The following is a 19,428-nucleotide window of genomic DNA, read 5'->3' as shown; positions in this document are numbered from 1 at the left end:
AAACACTGGAAAGAGTTGGGTTGATGGGAGTTGGAATCCAGCAATATCTGGAGTGCCACAAGTTCCTCACCCCTGCCTTAGACAGTCACCTAGTTTCCTTATGCAGCCTTTGATGTAGGGATGACTACAAAACACATCAGTTTACAAATGATTTATGAAATGGTTACTCCATTGATGAGGAAAAGGTGGACCCTGGATATTACGAATACCACTTAAAATGGATGTTCTTATAAATTATTCTGACACACTTATTATTGTGAAAATCCGTTTTACAAGTTAAGTGTAAAAATCGAACCATAGTTAAAAGTAATGTGTGGCATAATTTTATATGGTCCAGGCAAATTGTATAACACCTTCAGCTTTCTTCCTAAGTTTGGGAATTAATGTAGGTATTTAGGGATTTAGTATTTGCTACAATAAAACTATAAACATAATTCATAAATCTTATAGTTATGATTCCACTAATGATCCTCATTACAAAGGGCTTCAACAGAGAAGTTAGGATTTTATAGCTTCTTCCCTAGCTGTAACATATTGAACACCCTTTCATTTAATGTGAGCTCCCATTGACACATCATAATTCCTTGGAAAATAATTTCACCTTAGCTGTGATTATTGTTATTTTTTAAAGAACCGCTTGGAAAAGCTTAATATTTCACCGTGTTCTCAAGTTTTTAAATAAATAAATAAATCCTGAAATACTTTGAATTATGTCAGCTACAACATCAGATATAAAGGGGGCGGGCACACATGAAATATTAGGAATTTCCTAAAAGAAAGTTGCAGTCCACTTTATGCATGGAATGATATTGCCAGTTAGTTCTCTAATGTATTGGGGCATGGGTTGAAATAATCTGCTGAAGAATGGGAAGTTCTTGCAAAAAAAACTACCATATAAAATTTACAGAAGAAAGAAATTGTCCTCTTATAATCATTTTTGAACCATAACATTCATTTGCAGTCTGTTGGGTTGATTGTATGGAGTGAAAATTGCATTTATTAGCGGACAAATCTCTTGCTTAGTACTATGAGGAAAAAGGTTTTTTTAAGATTGTAGGCACAAGTGCCAGTTGAGTTTGCCCTGGCAGAACACTCTTTGACTTCCATGCAACAAATGTGCCTAAGGGCAGAACTATGTGTTGTGGAAAAAATAAGTGCCTACAAATCTATGGTGGCCACTTCCAAAACATTGGGTAGCTTTGGAAGGGAGAAATTGGGGTGGGGAAGTTGTGTGCGCTGGCAATGGGGACTGAGATCAAGGGCACCCTGTCAATAAGGCAATGTGAAAGCCATCTGCCTCAGGCAGCAGATCCAACCGCTGCCATTGCCCCATTGCCAGCCTCCCCGGGGCTTGGCTAGTGCAGCCACCTCAACACCATTGCCCTCACTGCTACTGCACTGTGGTGGAAGTGTGGGCACAGCTACAGGCAAGGGTACAGTTGTGGCAGAGCCAGTGGCAACGTGAGTGTGATGGCAAGGATGAGGTGGGGGCCTGAATTGGGGGGGGGCATCGTGGCATTTTGCTTATAGCAGCAAAATGTCTCAGGCCAGCCCTGGTCAGGATGGTTATCTCATCATCAAACAACTGTTTTCCTGCTCCAACTAGCCAACCCTATTTTCCCCTCACACAGTTCTAGTTTAGGGATGGATGAATTACCCTCTTTCTGGTCCATGCCAGTTTTGCATGTAGGGAATATCCTATCCCATTTGTTGCTATTTTTTAAAAAAGGAAATGCACTAAATGCATTTAACTTGTACATATTTTGCATGGACTTTTGTATGCAGTTCCCCCTAGAAGTGCATATTTTGTGCATTTTTCTGTAAAATACACATCTTTGTATGCTTTTCTTTAAAAGCTGAAACTGATTTGTCAACTGTGTTCTGAACTGCATATAAGTCCAGGGCTGGCCTATAAGGTTGGTTTGCTTAAAAATGCAGACTGCACAAATTTCTCCTCTATCTCTTGTCTAGATTCATGTTTCCCCTAGCAAACATGTCTGGAACTCTTAAAAGTAGTTCAGAGGAAGGCACTGAAGTAGAAAAGCAATGAATATTGGGAGTGATAAAGAGCCCTTCCCTTTGCCAGCTCTCTACTCCAAATGGGTTCCTAACAGATGTGGTCACTGGAGTTTTGTTCTACATGTTCGCACATAATGTAGCATTTCACCTCTTAAAATATTTATTTCTAAATAACCCATTAGTTATACAGTTGGTTGAAATGGTGAGATTCCTCTGGGGTAAGTGGCATGAAGACTGTATAGTAACTAGAATTTTCCCACCCAGCTCCCTGTATGTTTACTTATCACATAGGGACCAATACTGATGCCATGCTGTATTATGTTGCCTTGGGGCCAGTACCGACCATGTGACTAAGTAGTTACTTGAGTCTAGACTAGTCCTGGCATAGCCCCACTGGTTTTAATGGGATTTTGTGGGTACTGCTTTGGGTCAAAAGACTACAAGAAAGCAGGTTTCAGCTTCTCCTTTATATTTCTTTAGAAAGGATTACAACATTCATTTTTTTCCCCTGAGGTGATGCTATCCCAGATGTCATGCTGATAACTTTAATACTTTATTGACTTGAGAATATGGAAGGAATGGTCTATAGTTACATTTGGGGCTTCCCTTTGCCTGCCACTGTTATTTACCCGTAATAATCCTAGTTTATTCCAGTGTAACATATAGTTCCCCTGAAGGCTACATTGATTTATGAGAGAGGACCATTTTCCCCTTAGCTGTCTGCCAGTGCATCACAGTGGATAAGAATCTCATATTCTGCTCACCAACCGTTACATTGCTCAGGATCAACTAGTTCTGTTTATCTCAGAGGTGTCTTGGGTTTATGTTGCCCTGTATTCGTGTGCACACTTCCCAAATGCTGCATTGTGAAAAGTGTTGGGAAACTGAAGAGATTTCTGAACATAGGCTTTGATGGTGATGTGCTGCTGCTGCTGATGCTGCTGCTGCAAAAAAGTTACTGTACAAATTCCTCTGAGTGCGAGCAACCCATTGGGGTAGCCTCTCGCAGTCCCAGCCTATCAGTATTCTGAGTGTTTTCATTCTTAATATTATTGTTTAATGACATTAATAACATTATTTAGTTTTATATTATAATGTTCTTAATGCCAATCTTGGGGCTTTTAAACTCAAAGGCAGCATGAATTATACTACTATGAATACTTAATCTCAAATAGCTAGGCACTGTACAAGTGTTAAATCATAAGACCACATCGTCCTTGCATACAAATTTAAAAGGCTGATTTGCCAATACAGACCACCCTCCTTCTGATGGTGTAGAATTGTAGAGTTGGAAGGGGACCTGAGGGTCATCAAGTCCAGCCCCCTGCAGTGCAGGAATCCTGCCCACACCTGTCCCTGGCTGGGCTCAAACCACCAACCTTCTGGTTAACAGCCAAATCCACTGACCCATTGCACCACAGGAGGTATACTCTACATTGCTTCTATCTAAACTCCACTGAAATGTGTGGGTGCGTTTGTGGGTAACGGTTGTAGGCAGGCAGAACCCTTGTTTCGCCCTGCCAGGGTGACGGTGTGCTTTTGTCAGAGTGACGGGTGCATGAAGCGATGAAGATGGAATGAAGGATTGGCCTCGCATCCTCTCCAGTGATTTAATGCCCTTTCGTTCTTCTAGATCTAATGCTGGATGATGTAATAATGGACAGCTCAGCCAGTGCAGTGCCAGGTACTGGGAAGTCCTTGCTGTCTTTGTCTCACGTGAATGGCAGTGCTGTGTGACTTAACGGCCGCCCACTGGTCCTATGAGGCAGCTTGCTAGATTGTGTGTGGTGGAAGGCCTTTTCTTGGTTTCTCTGCATTTCACGCATGTTGTTTTTGTGCTTGTTTTTAAAAAATTAGAAACGTCTGCAGGTTTGACTTATCACTGACACATTTTTGATGTCATGGTCTTAACCTTACCTTTTTAGCAGGTTTTCTTTTTCTTTTTCATCACAAATATTGCCAACTTCCCTTCGATGTTCTTTTCTTTGTTTTTTGGTTGTTTTCAGGAAGAGATTTTTGGGATAATGTCTGGGTCATCCACTTTGGAGCTGTTTGATGTGTGGTGATTAACCTTGTACAGATGTGCGGAGACTCGGGGGGAGGTCCCTCATTTTGTACTGACCATGAGAGGGGCAGTCACCAGAGCTAAAAATAGTGTCGCCTCAGGTGACAAATATATTTTTGCAGAATATTTTGTATACAATGTTCTGTAATGGGCTCCCCCATCACCACCAAAGTCCTATAGTGTTTCATATCCTTCCCCGGTACAACCTTGCTTAAGATAGATCTGGAGACTGGGGAGAAATTTTCAGAAGAGAGTTTTGTAAGAAAAATGGTTGATACAATTCATTCCTGAACCCAAAAGAATATTTGGCAAAATCCCTTCCCCATTTTGCAACCCTAAAATATCAGGAGATAATTGGGGAGGGCATTTCAGCTCTGCTCTATTAACTGTATTTTGAAGTAAAATGTAATACCTGCATCAGCTATCAATGTTTTACTTGCCTAGATACTGATCTGTGCATGTGGACAATTCTCCTCAGCTATGTTATTTGGGAAGAAAGAGTCCACCAAAATCAGTTGAAAACTTATTCCAAAATGCATTTGGGATCATGCTGTTAGGTATACAGTGGTACCTCAGTTTGTGAACGTCTCCATTGGCGATGGTTTCGGTTTTCAAACGCCAAAAACCCAGAAGTAAACGCTTCCATTTTCAAACACGCCTCGGAAGTCAAATGGCTTCCGCTGAGGTGCCACTGTATTTTTCTCAATTTTCTCTATGAAATTTGCAGACCACCCTTTGCGCCTCGGTTTTCAAATATTTCAGAACTCAGTCTTCCAGAACAGAGAAATACGTTTGAAAACTGAGGTACCACTGTATACCTAATAGCATGATCTGTTTAGGGGACAGCTCCTTATCTGTACAGGGCCCAAGCCTTAGCCCAACTTCTTAATAAGGTGATACCCCATTGTCCAGGTTCTGCTCCTTTAGACTGCAGTGGGGGCTCCTGCGATTGAATGTTCCCCCACTGAAAAATAAAAAAACCACACGTTTAAACAAATTAGAAAGGAGAACTTTTGTGTTGTTTTCAGTGTGAGAAAAAGTGATGTCATGTCCTACTTCATTAATCAAGACCTAGCAAGAGACAGATAGTCATGTAGTCCAAATCAGATCTATAGCTCTGGGCCTGCTTAACAGATTCTTTACTTCAGCAAGCACAGAATCAAACATTGCCTAATAAAGGACAGTCTCTTTAATCCACCTTTAGAAAAACTCAAAATAGCAACAGGAATTTGATTGCTCAATTCAAGTCCACATCTTTACATAGCATAAGATAACTGAACCTCTCATTGGGTGCCAGGAAGTCCTTCTAGTCACTCCATGCATTTGTAAAACCAGACTGGGCATATTTTGTGTGAGAGTCTCAAGGACTTTTCCACCTCAGTGACCGTGGTCATAATTGCCAAACATTGAATCAGCTGTTGGGTTGTAAGCCAGAAGAACACATCACTGGCGAGTGTTGCAACTTTGGAAAACCAGGAAAGGTTGCATACATTAGACAAATTGTCTGCAGCAATCTTACAGGGAGACTTTTCCAAATTCTTCAAATTATATGGTAGTTCCAGGGGATAAGTGAATATGGTGCCTATTTAAGCATGATGCACATTAACACAGACCCTGATAGGTATAGTGCTAATTTGAGGTGCAACTCTAATAATACAAGTTGTGTAAATAAGTAAATAAAGAGCATTACAGAGGAATAAATCAGAAGGGGTTTTTAAAGATATATATGGCTTGCAAAAAATGACCCAGCTCATTTTAATAAATCCTGAATCTCCTCAACATTACCATTCTTTATGTTCCATTTCTTTGCATTCACATGTTCATATTCTCTGTGTGGGCTAGGAGATCAGTCCTGTCCATCCCCTTGGACAAGAGCTAGAGGAAAATCCCCTGAGACTTGTCCTTTCACTGTGATTCTAATCTTAAAATCTTAGATGTACATTTGAGTGTTCCGTTGCATTTGTTTGTTTTGAATGCTTTGGCGTCGTCCCAAGTGGGCCATTCTTCAGTGCAGGCTCACAAAGAACCTCTTAGTTTGCCTTTTCTTGTGTCTGATTCTCAGACCTGTGCTTTGTCTTCCCTTTGTTGTTGCCTCATACTGGTGCTCACATTATTAAACACAATGTAAAGCTCATTGGTGTGAAAGGACAGAGAGAGACTCTTTTGTGAAAGTACTTTAAATGTGTGTGACAGTAGGAAACCAATGATACCCATGCTCTACAAACTAGCCCTAATGAGTCATTCAAACCTGAAAACCCAGGATGTCTTTCTTTCTTTGCATTTTACAAATTGTAGAAAGAAAATGGTGCTATCTATCTGTATTGTTTACTGGTATAAAGTCAAGATTTTATTTTTGGACAGGATGCTGTCTGTCGCAGCTGGAAAACTGTCAGTGGGAACAATTTAACCATTTTCCACTTTGCTTTTAAAAAATGCCACTCACTAAAAAAAAAAAGACTAATAAAACCGCTTGTTTAAATGTCAGTGTTACTCCCATGCACATCACTTTGAACTCAATATTCTCTGGACAGTTTGTAAATCCAGCTGCTTAGTAAGAGCTGCATCCCTGACCGCTTATCCACTTGATGAAGGCTTGGGGGAGCATTCGACCCCCTATTTGTGAAACGTTATGCCATTCAAAATGATACATAAATGCCAACACTGTTACGACAGCTGTTTACAGCTGCCACACCAGATCACTTCAGAACATAATTCTACAGAATCCAAAGAAAAATAGGAATATGTTTTGCCCGCTTCGGGCTATGTCCTGCGTAAATTGTGAATGAAAGAGTCTCTCAGTTGGCATGTTTACTCAGTGGGGTTGCCAGTCACTATGAGGTCAATATGGTGGTCGTATAAGCCTTAGTGCTCTGACATATTATGCACACTGGACACTATCCAATAATCCTTTGTCTTGTTCCCTCCTTCCCTCTGGTATGAAAGAGAGCTAGAGCTGTATCTAATCTTCCAAGATGAGAGGGAAGACTGAAATAACTTTAATACTACCAGCTCTCTTATTACTATTGGCATAAAATGAGGTCTGAATCGCCACCACTCTGTGTAACTTGACGATGGTACACAAAAGATGCTTTGCCATTTATATCCTGGATTCTGGTTTCTGATCAAATCAATAATCAACCAATAGAAGTTCATTCCTTGTTTTTTACTGAGCCCTCCAAAGCAGCTTGATTTAGAACCTGTTTCCCCCCTCTCCACCCTTGCTGGTGCCTGTTGTTTTATTATAGGCCTTCTTGTCATTATTTTCTTGCTTTTCTTTGCCTACCATTTTCCTCCCTCCTTCCCCCACCCCATACACACGCACACCCCATTGGTACCCTCGATGTCAGGATGTTGTCTTAATCTTTCCAGAATCTTCCTAACTAATTGAGCATTCTTCTTGTTCTTGACCCAGTCACTGTATTGTAGCAGTATTGGTGGTGTGGTGTCATTTTGTGTGATGATTCATCACCTAGACTTGAACAGATGTCTGTATTTCCCAAGATGTTGGTACCTCTCAAATATTTCCTAGAACAAATAATGCTGTTGCATAGGGGGGCACGGATGTCAGGTCTAGAACAAGACATTTTAAGTACCGTACCAAAACTTACAAACAATCAGAAATGTGGCTTCTTTATAACACCAGCAAAAAGAAATGATACTTTTATTTTCAAAAGAGAAAAATGTTCCCTGCCCACCTAAACTCAGCAGCTGTTAATTTAAAGCCCACAGGAAGCATGGTGTGACTGTTTGTGGTTCATTTTAAGGTAAAAGCTGTAATTTCCAGTAATATGCATGACAGCATGCCAAGCATGGGGAAGCTGGTGGTGAGCAGGATTTTGAAACAGGGCTGACATGTTTAATAAAGTTATTGGCAGATACCAAAATGTTTATATCAATTATGTTACGGATTTATCAATCTGATGCACAATTTAAAAATTGGCTAAATTACTGAAAAGTAATCTGTGATTTGATTTGATTTTTGACTTAACCAGAGAAGAATTTTAGGAGAAAGCCTTACCAAAAATAAGGTGAAGACAGATATTATCAATTATAGGAGCAGGTTTGGAGGCACCTCTTCTCATTCAGTCCAGAGACGTAGCTTTTTTTGCTCCAGAGCTGAACTCTGGTTCAGCAAACCTGGCTATGGCCAGTGCCTGCATCATCGTCAAATATTTCCACTATTTGTCCAACCTTCCCTTCCCTAATATGGCAAAGAATTAATACAAAACAAGTAGATGGATATGTGGCACTTAATTTTTTTGAGAAGGCCTAAATCAGCTAAATCATGAGGGAGGGACAAGACAGATGGTGCTCCAGTGTTCAGCTTGATAGACTGCATACCTCTCAAGCAAATGTGAAGCTGAGAGGAAGCTGAGCTCATGTCAGAGGTGAAGAACCAGCTGAGCCATCTCTTTAAATATTACATCTGTCTTCACCCACAATATACAGAATGGAAAATGGGCAGCCCTGCTTATAAGGTTATGCTGCCACATGCTTTGTTGCTATGCAGGTAACATTCTACAATCTCTGTGAAAATCCCTGCTGTATGTTAACAGCCTCTTTTGTTACCGTGTGGAGTTCTGAATTAATCTGCCAGTCATAGCTGAACCCTTGGATTCCAGTGTAATTATTCATAAATAAATCCTCCCAAATAAAAGGCAGAAATTGTGACATTTTTTCATGCCTGAATGTGAATTATGGATAAGTATTGAACAAAAAGAGATCAGCAAATTATAATGGGGTTTCTCTTTGAAATTATAACTTGGTTCATAGCCAGGGCCCCAGTTCAAACCTTAATTGTATTCAAACATTTTCGTTAATTTCCTCTTCATAGTTTTGCATAATGCCATCGAGATATCTCAAGTTTTTAATGGATATTTATGCAGAATGTAAGAGCTCTGATGAAAGTTGTGAGTCAGTCAGATACCAACCTGTGTAGCTTTTGTTGTTGTTGTGTTTTTTAAGAGATGCTGAATAAATTCAGCAACAAAATTCACTTTTTAATATTATGCCATGGCATTCAGGGTCAGATTATCTATAGACTGGCAGCTCCTAATGCAAAAAATATCAATTCAGCCTCTTTATTTCAAAGTACTGGAGCAAATGTTTGGGATCACTTCACCAAACCTCGCAGGATAAGTTGCTCCATTATTAGTCTTCTCCCTGATGCTCAGACATTGTGGGATGGGGATATTGGAAGTCATATAATGATGCAGCTAATCACTTACCCAGGTGGATGATCATTTCATGTGTAAGAGGCACAGGCCCATGTCCTCTCCACTGCACACCTATAGTAATTTGTCTTAGGTTTTCCTTGTGTACACACACGTGATTCTTCCCTCCCAAAATAGGGAAATGTTCCCCAAACTGAGCCCTCAGGCATAAGGGGCCTGTGCTACATATTTCTTTAGGTTAGGAGTGGTTAACCTCTGTCCCTCTGAATGTTGTTAGACTCCAGCTCCCACAGGCAGCTGTTGGCTGTGCCAGCTGGGGCAGATGGGAGCTGGAATCCAGCAGAGCAAAAGATTCCCCACACCCTGCTTTAGGTGCCTGGGTGAAGGGAAGAGGCATGTGCTGCACCTCCACCATACAAAACGACTGGCCAGCTGCATAAATGGCTAAGAAGATTGCAATTTTGACTATCTGAGAATCAAATTGTATACATACTCCCTGCAAAAATGTGATCTAAAAATTAGCTTTCCCTCAAGATCACAAATACTCATACTTCACCCTCCCCAAATTTCTGTTCGGACCAATATATGAAATCCTTTTTTGTGTGTTCAGAGTAGCTAAACACCACACCATTCAATTCTCTTGGCTCAATAATTTTCATAACCAGTTGATCATCTAATTATGGTCATAATATTACACTCTGACATCTTCAAGACAGTCCTTTTCATTTTATGGTACATTATAATGCCTATTTGAAAATTGCCCTGAATTATAGACTCAGACTTGGCATTTCCTCGTTAGAGATTAGGTGAGTAAATGAGTTTATCTGCAGGAACATTCAGGCCTGAAGAGTAAGTGTCATCCCTGATGCAGCCAAACATAGAAGACTAACAGGGACATTTGCACTTTGGCAATCACACACAAATGAGAAGATCATTTATTTCCGAGACAGAAATTCTGACTGAGCAATCACTTGCATTATTTCATAAATTGTTTTCATAGCTCTGACAACTTTGGGGTTGTTCCCCCCGCCCTCCATTCCCCTACCTTGTATTTCAAAATGCAGTTATATGAGTTCATGTCTGCTATTTCAAACAGTCCATTATTCCCTTTTTAACTTTCTTCCCCACTGCCTCTTTACATTTTCCCCTTACATCACAGTATATTGCTTCCCAGTCAGTATCTACTAGTATCTTTTTTATACTATCCTCTCTGCCTGGACTCCCATGTTACTTTCTTACTTACTTACTTACTTAATCAAACCTTTATTAGGCATTACAAATATAGGCCATCATAAAACATTCATATATAACATTTCAAAATATATACAAATAAACAGCCATGTAAAATATGTAATAAAGAGGACTCCCATGTTACCTTTTTAAACACTCACCCTTATATTATATATTATGCTGAACTCACAGCTAAGTAGTCAAGCTTTACATGCCCAATGTTAACTGGGCACTGTATTGCAACAGAACACATATCCCATTGGCAAGCAAACATTCCTTCACATTTAGGCATGCTCTCAAAATATAGAGGGAAGCCCTTAAAATATCATATTACAGTGCTTTGCTATTCTCTGTCAAAAACCACTGCATACTGTTTCCAACCTGCCTCAAGTCCTTTCCAAGCTCCCTTTTCAGTGGAGATTGAATGCACGCTTTTATGCACTGTTAATACAGGCCTTGTAATTATAGCTCACATACTTGCAATTCTGATTGAAAGTTCTTGTTTTTATATAAATTAAGAGTGTTGTTGTGTAATAATAGATATCTAAACAGTGATTTTTTACACTAAACATTATGTTGGAATCTGAAATGATTCCATGCCATACTCACCTTATCTCTAATCCTGAAAGCCTGGCTGTTGTGCATGTTTTATTGTAGCTGCTGGTACAGATAGATGATCCTGTAGTCTTGCTATGCATTAATGATGGTTAACATACAATCCCCTTTACCACACCCCATTCGTTGCTGAAAACCTAATCATTATGAATTTGATTGAATGTATCAATTTGGATTTTTGAAAGCCAGTGCTGAACTGGTCTTAAGACAGGGAGAAATTACCTGATCTGCTTCTCCACTCTTTTCCTTTTCAGAGGCACAGTGTAAACCCTACTACTCTGATTACTCTCGCTTCCGACTTCTGATTCATCAAATGTGCACCACCCATTACCTGGATTTATTCATCACAGGTGTGATTGGGCTCAATGTCATCACCATGGCTATGGAGCACTACCAGCAGCCAAAGGTAGGGCAGGAAAAGTATTTGTAGATGCTGTGGGTGGTTTGCAAACATTGTTGTAGCCTTGATAAGGAATTGGCATTGCATCCATTAACATGGAAAGAAAGAATGAAACAGAAATAAATATGCATTGACTATTCTACCATGCTGAATGGGAGATGATCGTGATATAGGGATCTAGTTTTTACTGAGTGAGAGTAGTGTTGGCACCAGCTAAAGAACTGTGGTCAATAGCAGTCATTCAAATCATCATAAACAACACAGAAAGAAACCAAAATAAAGCAGTTGCATACAAGGATTATCTTTACAGCCCATTTGTTGTTGTTGTTTAGTCGTTTAGTCGTGACCGACTCTTCATGACCCCATGGACCAGAGCACGCCAGGCACTCCTGTCTTCCACTGCCTTCCGCAGTTTGGTCAGACTCATGTTTGTAGCTTCGAGAACACTGTCCAACCATCTCATCCTCTGTCGTCCCCTTCTTCTTGTGCCCTCAATCTTTCCCAACATCAGGGTCTTTTCCAGGGAGTCTTCTCTTCTTATGAGGTAGCCAAAGTATTGGAGCCTCAGCTTCATGATCTGTCCTTCCAGTGAGCACTCAGGGCTGATTTCCTTAAGAATGGATAGGTTTGATCTTCTTGCAGTCCATGGGACTCTCAAGAGTCTCCTCCAGCACCATAATTCAAAAGCATCAATTCTTTGGCGATCAGCCTTCTTTATGGTCCAGCTCATAGCATTGGCTTTAACAAAAATATTTATATTTTTTGCTGCAACTACTGCTAACTCAGTAAAACACTCAGGGTGTTCTTGTTATAAGCCAACTAGTAAGCAACTCTGTATTAGCTGAGGTGCAAAGTATCTTCCCTAAGGTACCCATATAGCATTAGTCATACATTTTGGAGTTGATAGCAACAGCAGCAGCAAGGCTGTACTTCCTGAAATACTTCTGTATGTGCTCAAGACCAAATCCTATCCTAGGATTTTACTCAGAGTAGACCCATTGAAATTAATGGACCTAACTTAATCACGTTTTTAATTTCTGATCTGAGTAAAACATAGCTGATTACCACCCTGATTTTATGACCTTCCTCTAATCAAGCAACATTAGCTGTTGTTGCATTGCAAAGCCAAGAGAGGTTCTTTGGAAAGCGAGCATATGGCCCAATCTCTAGACTGAATCAAGATGTGAAATTATTTACTACCTCTTTGCTAGGTCAAGTAGCTTTTCAGAAGATACAGAAAGAACTACCTGTTTTTATTTCCAAAAGTGAAATTCATAATCTTCATCAGGCTTTTGAATTTTATATTCCCCCATTAGAATGAGAGGTGGTAATCAGGGAGATGCTTTCTTTGGATGCTGCAGAAGACACTCAGTGGCAGACATTCCTTGAGTGTTGTTTTTACTATGATAGGATTTGGATCTGTTTCGTAAGAACCACTGCAAGATGCTTTATCATCATGCCTAAGACTATGGTGGAAGCCAGTGGTTTATAACTGTTTCTTTGTACAATGGAGCAGGGTAGGGTTGCTCCATCTTGTCTCTCATGCTTTCATTAGAACTGTTCACCATTAAGGGCTATCCAATTTGGATAAAAACAAAGGAGTTCAAAGTAGGGATATGGGAGAAATTTGGTTCAATTCACAAATTTAATGTGAGCCTGCCTAATTCACACTTCCTGAAACAATGGATGAACCAAAATCCTTCAGAACTCACCCATCTTTGAATTTTGTAATTAAAAGATATTACGGGGAAGTATACAAAGAAATCCACATATTAGTGAAAATAGCATATGAAAATTCATTACATAAATCACATACAAAAATGTGTTATATTAGGGGAAACTGCTTGGAAAAATGGGGCATATTGCAGAAAATTGCATACAAACATGTAAATATTAGTGGCGTGATCTCTTAGAGTAATCAAATGAAACTTTAACACATGGCATGATGAAAGTCTGTAATTTTATCAGGACAAGTTATTTGTTGCTTACTGTTATAACAATTGTTTTCTCCAAATTTATCTTCTGTACCATGAAAATAAATAAAAAAGTATAAAAATGTAAATATTAGGAAAAACACACTGGAAAGCTGGTGAATTTTCATGAGGACTTAAGACTGGGAATGTTAAAAACTGGGAGAACCTGAAATGGACTGATTTGGCCATTCCTAGGGTTCTGAACATTGAAAGCTGTATGTAAATTGCTGGAACCCCAGGCCCTCTTGCATTTTACAATTTGGAGAAAGAACATAATGAACTTTGTTTCCCAAATCTTCAGTTACGTCATCCACTTACAGTTACGTCAATACAGTGTCTATCCAAACAACCAAAGGGAACATTAACAGTGCTTTCTTTCTAGAAAAATAGGTGTCAGTATGTACCATGAAGTCGTTATAGTAAGTGGCACACTTTTTAACAACAACAAAAAAGAGGTAAGAGGTACCAGTACTGCGTCCCCTTGAATACTCCCTCCAAAAAAAAGCACCAGTGTTGACTCAGTTTGTGGGTCTTCTGACACTTAATTTTTTTTTCTCCCTGGCAAACTTATTTCTGTGGGAAATTCTTTCCCAAGGGATGCTTTGTTAATCTTTTTAAAAACTATACTGAAGCTGGCTTCTAGATCACAAAGAGGCTTTATCCCTTACTTTTAATTGCTGCCAAAATAGAATTGGCAGAGATGTGGAGATTATACTCTTTGTCTACTCCTGAGCACTGATTCTGTCAGATTCAGTGGCAGGGAAAGCACACACATCAACTTAAAGTTTCCCAAGGAAGGGCTAAACCCAATGACCTTTTAGTTGCGCTGATGCTCTTTCTGTCATTTTCTGGTAGCAAGGACTAAAAAAAAAGAGAGAGAGAGAGAGAGAGAGAACTCGGCAAGTACCGGGGAAAAATTGTTTCTTAAAGTGTCATTATAGGAAACATGACATTCCTGTTCACTATGGCAGTCAGTTTTGGCACCATCTTTTTGGACATGGCTTTCTTAGCTCTTACTGTCACCAGGCCACATAAGCACATAAGTGTGTGCATGTTTATCCTGACAGCTTATCTGCTTTCTTTTCTTCCTTCCCTACATGTTCTCCTTTTCGGAAGCAAAATACAAGGGAATAGCTAGCAAACCATGTCCTGTTTTTTCAGCTTTCCACATGCACCTGACTGACCCCGTTGGAGAAAGAACGTTGATCTAGAGAAACACCCTGGCAATTCTTGGGTGGTTCATGTGCATTGTGACACAATTCGCATATGTGACACAAAAGCTGTTTTGTAAACTGCTTAGGGGAATACAGTGGTACCTCGGGATACATACGCTTCAGGTTACAGACTCTGCTAACCCAGAAATAGTACCTCGCGTTAAAAACTTTGCTTCAGGATGAGAACAGAAATCGTGCAGCGGTGGCGCAGCAGCAGCATGAGGCCCCATTAGCTAAAGTGGTCTTCAGGTTAAGAACAGTTTCAAGTTAAGAACAGACATCCAGAATGAATTAAGTTCATAACCTGAGGTACCACTGATTAGTTAAATAAATAAATGAAGACATACAGTGGTACCTCGGGTTACAAACGCTTCAGGTTAAAGACTCCGCTAACCCGGAAGTAGTACCTCAGGTTAAGAACTTTACCTCAGTATGAGAACAGAAATTGTGCAGCAGCAGGAGGCGGCCCCATTAGCTAAAGTGGTACCTCAGGTTAAGAATGGTTTCAGGTTAAGAACGGACCTCCAGAACAAATTAAGTTCGTAACCCGAGGTACCACTGTAGAATCGTAGATGGTCTCTCGGGTCATCTAGCCTTACCTTCTGCTAATGCAGGAAACCTGCAGATCCAGCATCCCTGGTTGGTTGGTTGGTTGGTTGGTTGGTTGGTTGGTTGGCCATCCAGCCTCTGCTGTAATGTAGGCATGTCTGCCGCCCTCCAAATCAGTGTATTTTGCTTGTTTGACAATCTCCCCTCTCCTCCTTCCATGTGGTGCTCTGCGTGTTCTCTTGGCCCTCCTTTAAGTGGATTTGGAGGAGGAGGAGAAGGGGGGGAGCCCCATTGCACTAGTGCAAGCATCCCCAAACTTGGCCTTCCAGATGTTTTGGGACTACAATTCCTATCATCCCTGTTAGCTAGGGATGATGGGAGTTGTAGTCTCAAAACATCTGGAGGGCTGAGTTTGGGGATGCCTGCAGTTAGTGGGAGTACTTGCATTGGCTTCCACTTGCGGGATAAGTTTGTTGAATCTGGCCCTTAGATTTTATCACGGTCTCCCAGAGCAATTCGTGGAAAGGTGACTGAGAGAGTAAAGAAAATCAAGCAGCACAGAATGTCCTCCGCTAACATGAGAAACAAAACAGTGTTTGAGGCCATTTATTTTAGAACATGATGAGTAAAGAGGGGAGGGTGCATTGATTTTAATGCAAAGAGATTGGAAGAGGCAAATGAGAGGGTTGGAAGGGACTTCCAGAGCTGTCAGTTTTATCTCTTTTAACTCAGAATAAGTTTTAACTATAGCAATAGGCCATAAAATTTAGTCATCCTCCACTGATTACCCTGTATCTCCGGCCTGAGCAGCCAAATTATTATAAGGGAACTTTGCTGGATGTCAGTTTCCACATTTCCATTTCAAAGTGCTGCTTTAGATTTTCAAAGCCCTAAATGTCTTTGAATGGCAGCCCTCATTCCCCCTGAAATGAGGCATGTGCCAATGAACGTCTGCTTTTGGTGCATACTGAAAACTTCTCTTTTCACGAAAAGCTTCTTGGAGTTGCTGTTGGGGTTGTGTTTTATTGTATCTTACTGCACTCTGGGAAGTTTGAACAGTATTTAATGCTGTTTTGTTCTGGAGGCATTGTCTGCCTTTTACTCTTCTGTGTATCACTTTGAGGGGAGGCCCCTTTAACATGAGCAACATGAGCTGTGGTGGTGAAAGAAGAAATAAAAGCCCAGTCAATTCCCCCCCCCCCAAAAAAAAAGCAGCTAAAAGACCATTAGGCAGAAATGGTGGCAAATCTGGGTAATCTGAGCACAATATGAATGCTGCAGGAACTACAACAAAATATGATAAAATCAAAACAATTTAAAAACTACAATTAGACACTTAAGTTAGAATTGGAAGATCTCAATAACACAAGTAGGCGGTTCAATCTGCATGTAAAGTGGCAGATAAGAGAGAAGATATGAAGAATTTCATATCAAAATGGCTGGTATCCTTAACAGGAGACTACCAAATTCTGCCCCCCAAAAAGCTGGAAAAGGCACTTGGGCTTTGGGTCTCTCTCTCTCTCTCTCTCTCTCTCTCTCTCTCTCTCTCACACACACACACACACACACACACACACTCCATGTTTCAGCAGATTCCCTAAAAAGGAGGGGTTATTTAAGAAACTGAGAATAATAATATTAATAATAAATGATCTATAGATCAAATCCTGAAATCTTTCAAATCTTACTGCATTAGATCTGTCGGCCGCCTGAGGGATTTAATATGCAGCTGGCCCAAAACCCAGTTGCCTCTCTTTATTTCTGCTGTGGTGACTCAGCATTTTGGCAAGGCAGCAGGTCCCTGATACATTAGCATGCCAAACTCCTGTATTTAGGATCACATTCAAATTATAATGGCAAACCGCTTGCAATGATCTGCCAAATCACTTGCTTATGATAGCTCGATGGAAATGGCTGCCAATTAGCGTAGAGTTGCTTATTTTTGTTCCCTACTACTTTGAGAAGCCAAGGAATAAATGCAAGACGAAAGCAAAGGTGAATCAGTCAGTGTAGCTAAACAGTACTTGAATGTGTAATGTGAAACAATTAAAAAGAAATCAACAGGAGAAAACGCCATGTTTAAGGTGGCAGTGCATGACCCACATGACAGGAGCATCTTGTAAATACTATGGGAAGCTTGTTATATGATCCAATTACCTTGTGCTAATGTTAGATGTGTTCTGAACTATAGCATTGCTCAGTGGCATGTACTGATTATGAACCAGAAGGGCACAAGTTAGCTTTTGCTTTTCACACAGTTAGTTTTATTAATTCTATCAGCCAGTCTTGCTACACATTTCTCTAATTCCATGTACCTTTGATGTGCTCTGCTGCCTGCCCTCCTGGTTGTCTTTCAGTGCTGTGTTCTAGATTCTCCCCACTCCCAGCCCAGATCGTTTCAAGTCAGCTGAGACTATGGCAGGTGACGGGGGGGGCAGGGCTTAGTACTAAGGTTTTGGTTTTAATTGTATTTTTTGGTTTTTGTATATCTTATAGATATGTTTGCCACAATCCTAAATAATGTTATATTACCAAATATTGCCTGGTGTAGATACGTATCTCCAGTTGCAAGCATGGAAGGCGATATTCCTCATATGTGTTAAATAATGCAACATGTGAAATACTGCATGTGCTCCAAAGAACAAAATCACATTTTCTCTTGTGCTCAAAAGCAGCACTGATACCATGATCCAGGATGCCTTCCTCTGAAATAGTAAGAAATCAATCCAGCTGTACAGGAACTCAGCTCCTATCCAGCTGCAAATCATTTCTGTTATACAGGTTTCATGAAAAATAGGAGAGCCTGGTTTTGTCACTGCCACTTGGAAAGCCAGCAGCAGTTTAAATGTTAACACTGTGCAGGAGTTGTGATATGCCTGCGTTCCTGCGCCTTCTTCTTTTTGCCTTTTCAGATTAAAATAATAATAATGGCTCCTGTTGAAAGCAGGAAGGCCAATAACTGCAGGGAGCAAAATCCTCCTTTGCAATAACCTGTGAGTTGTCTCCACATTACAGGTTCTTGATGAAGCTCTGAAGATTTGCAATTACATCTTCACGATCATCTTTGTCATGGAATCTGTTTTCAAGCTGATTGCATTTGGGTTTCGTCGGTTCTTTCAAGACAGGTAAGTCCTAAAGAATTTTAGGTTTTGCATTTTCTGTTCTAGTCAGTGATATATCCAGACTTGACTAACTCTATAATAGTACTCTATATAATAGTTGCAAAATTGTTTGACGTGTTTCATCACAAAAATTGCTTGAGGTGGTGCATCGGTTCATGAGTCAGTTCCGGAATAACTGAAATGACTGGAATCCTTTTGTCACCAATGCAAATATTTTAGCAGTTTTTTCTGCTTGATTTTTGTGTCGCTTTCAGGTGGAACCAATTAGACCTGGCAATAGTGCTGTTGTCCATCATGGGGATTACGCTGGAAGAGATTGAGGTGAATGCCTCACTGCCTATCAACCCCACCATTATCCGCATCATGAGGGTCCTGAGGATTGCTCGAGGTCAGTCTCCCCTTATTCCTGGGGCATTCCAGCCACACAGTTTCTGTTCCCAGTGGAACTGTTAATTCCCGGCATTGTAAGGTTTCCTATGCAGCACAGCTATACTTCCAAGCATAAACTGCCTAGCTAATAGACACCTCAGTGTGCTTCGTCCTGCTATTACCTGCAAGTCATTTTGGGTTGGGTTATATTACACTCCCCCCCCCCCAGGAGCTCAATGTGATGTGCAAGGTTTGATTCTCCACAATTTTGGCAATGCAACAACACTTTGTGCTGAGAGAGTGAGTGCAGCTGGCCCAAGGTCACCAAGTGGCCTCTGTGACTGCGTGGGGAGTTGAACATGGATCATTTCTAGTCCTAGACTGACAGTCTTGTGTTTACTCAGAGGTAGCTCTTTCCATCACTGCTATGACCAGTTAGTTGTGTGGCAGGCATTACATACAGGGAAGGACCAGAATTGCTTGGCCTTCAGGCACTCTAGATGAACATCTGCCATCTATATTCCCAGTAGGGTGGTGGTACCAACTCCAAGCAACAAAGCACTAAAGCAGTGTTTCCCAACCTTTTTTGGGCAAAGGCACACTTGTTTCATGAAAAAAATCTCGAGGCACACCACCATTACAGCCCCGTGACGTCAGCGCGCAGCGTCACACCGGGAGGGACATGAATTGCTAGCAAA

At 40.6% G+C, this 19,428-nt stretch overlaps 1 protein-coding gene across 20 annotated transcripts in view; it reads left to right on the top strand.

Annotated features, from left to right (window-relative positions):
• Positions 1 to 19,428, top strand: part of CACNA1G (calcium voltage-gated channel subunit alpha1 G) — a 331,728-nt gene that overhangs the window by 284,262 nt on the left and 28,038 nt on the right. For 12 of the 20 annotated variants that reach the window (XM_083487100.1, XM_083487098.1, XM_083487093.1 and 9 more), the window contains 4 exons: positions 3,653 to 3,703; positions 11,358 to 11,509; positions 18,255 to 18,364; positions 18,616 to 18,749. In XM_083487100.1, coding sequence (XP_083343226.1) covers positions 3,653 to 3,703; positions 11,358 to 11,509; positions 18,255 to 18,364; positions 18,616 to 18,749 — 447 coding nt within the window. The remainder of the gene's footprint in view (positions 1 to 3,652; positions 3,704 to 11,357; positions 11,510 to 18,254; positions 18,365 to 18,615; positions 18,750 to 19,428) is intronic. The other 8 variants (XM_083487104.1, XM_083487102.1, XM_083487097.1 and 5 more) reach the window with 1 other exon arrangement.

The sequence above is a fragment of the Podarcis liolepis genome (genome assembly GCF_965112155.1).
Source record: "Podarcis liolepis genome assembly, chromosome: 2".
In the NCBI taxonomy this organism is placed as follows: Eukaryota; Metazoa; Chordata; class Lepidosauria; order Squamata; family Lacertidae; genus Podarcis; species Podarcis liolepis.
Note: the sequence above shows the minus strand (reverse complement) of the source record. Positions and strands in the feature narration are given on the sequence as shown.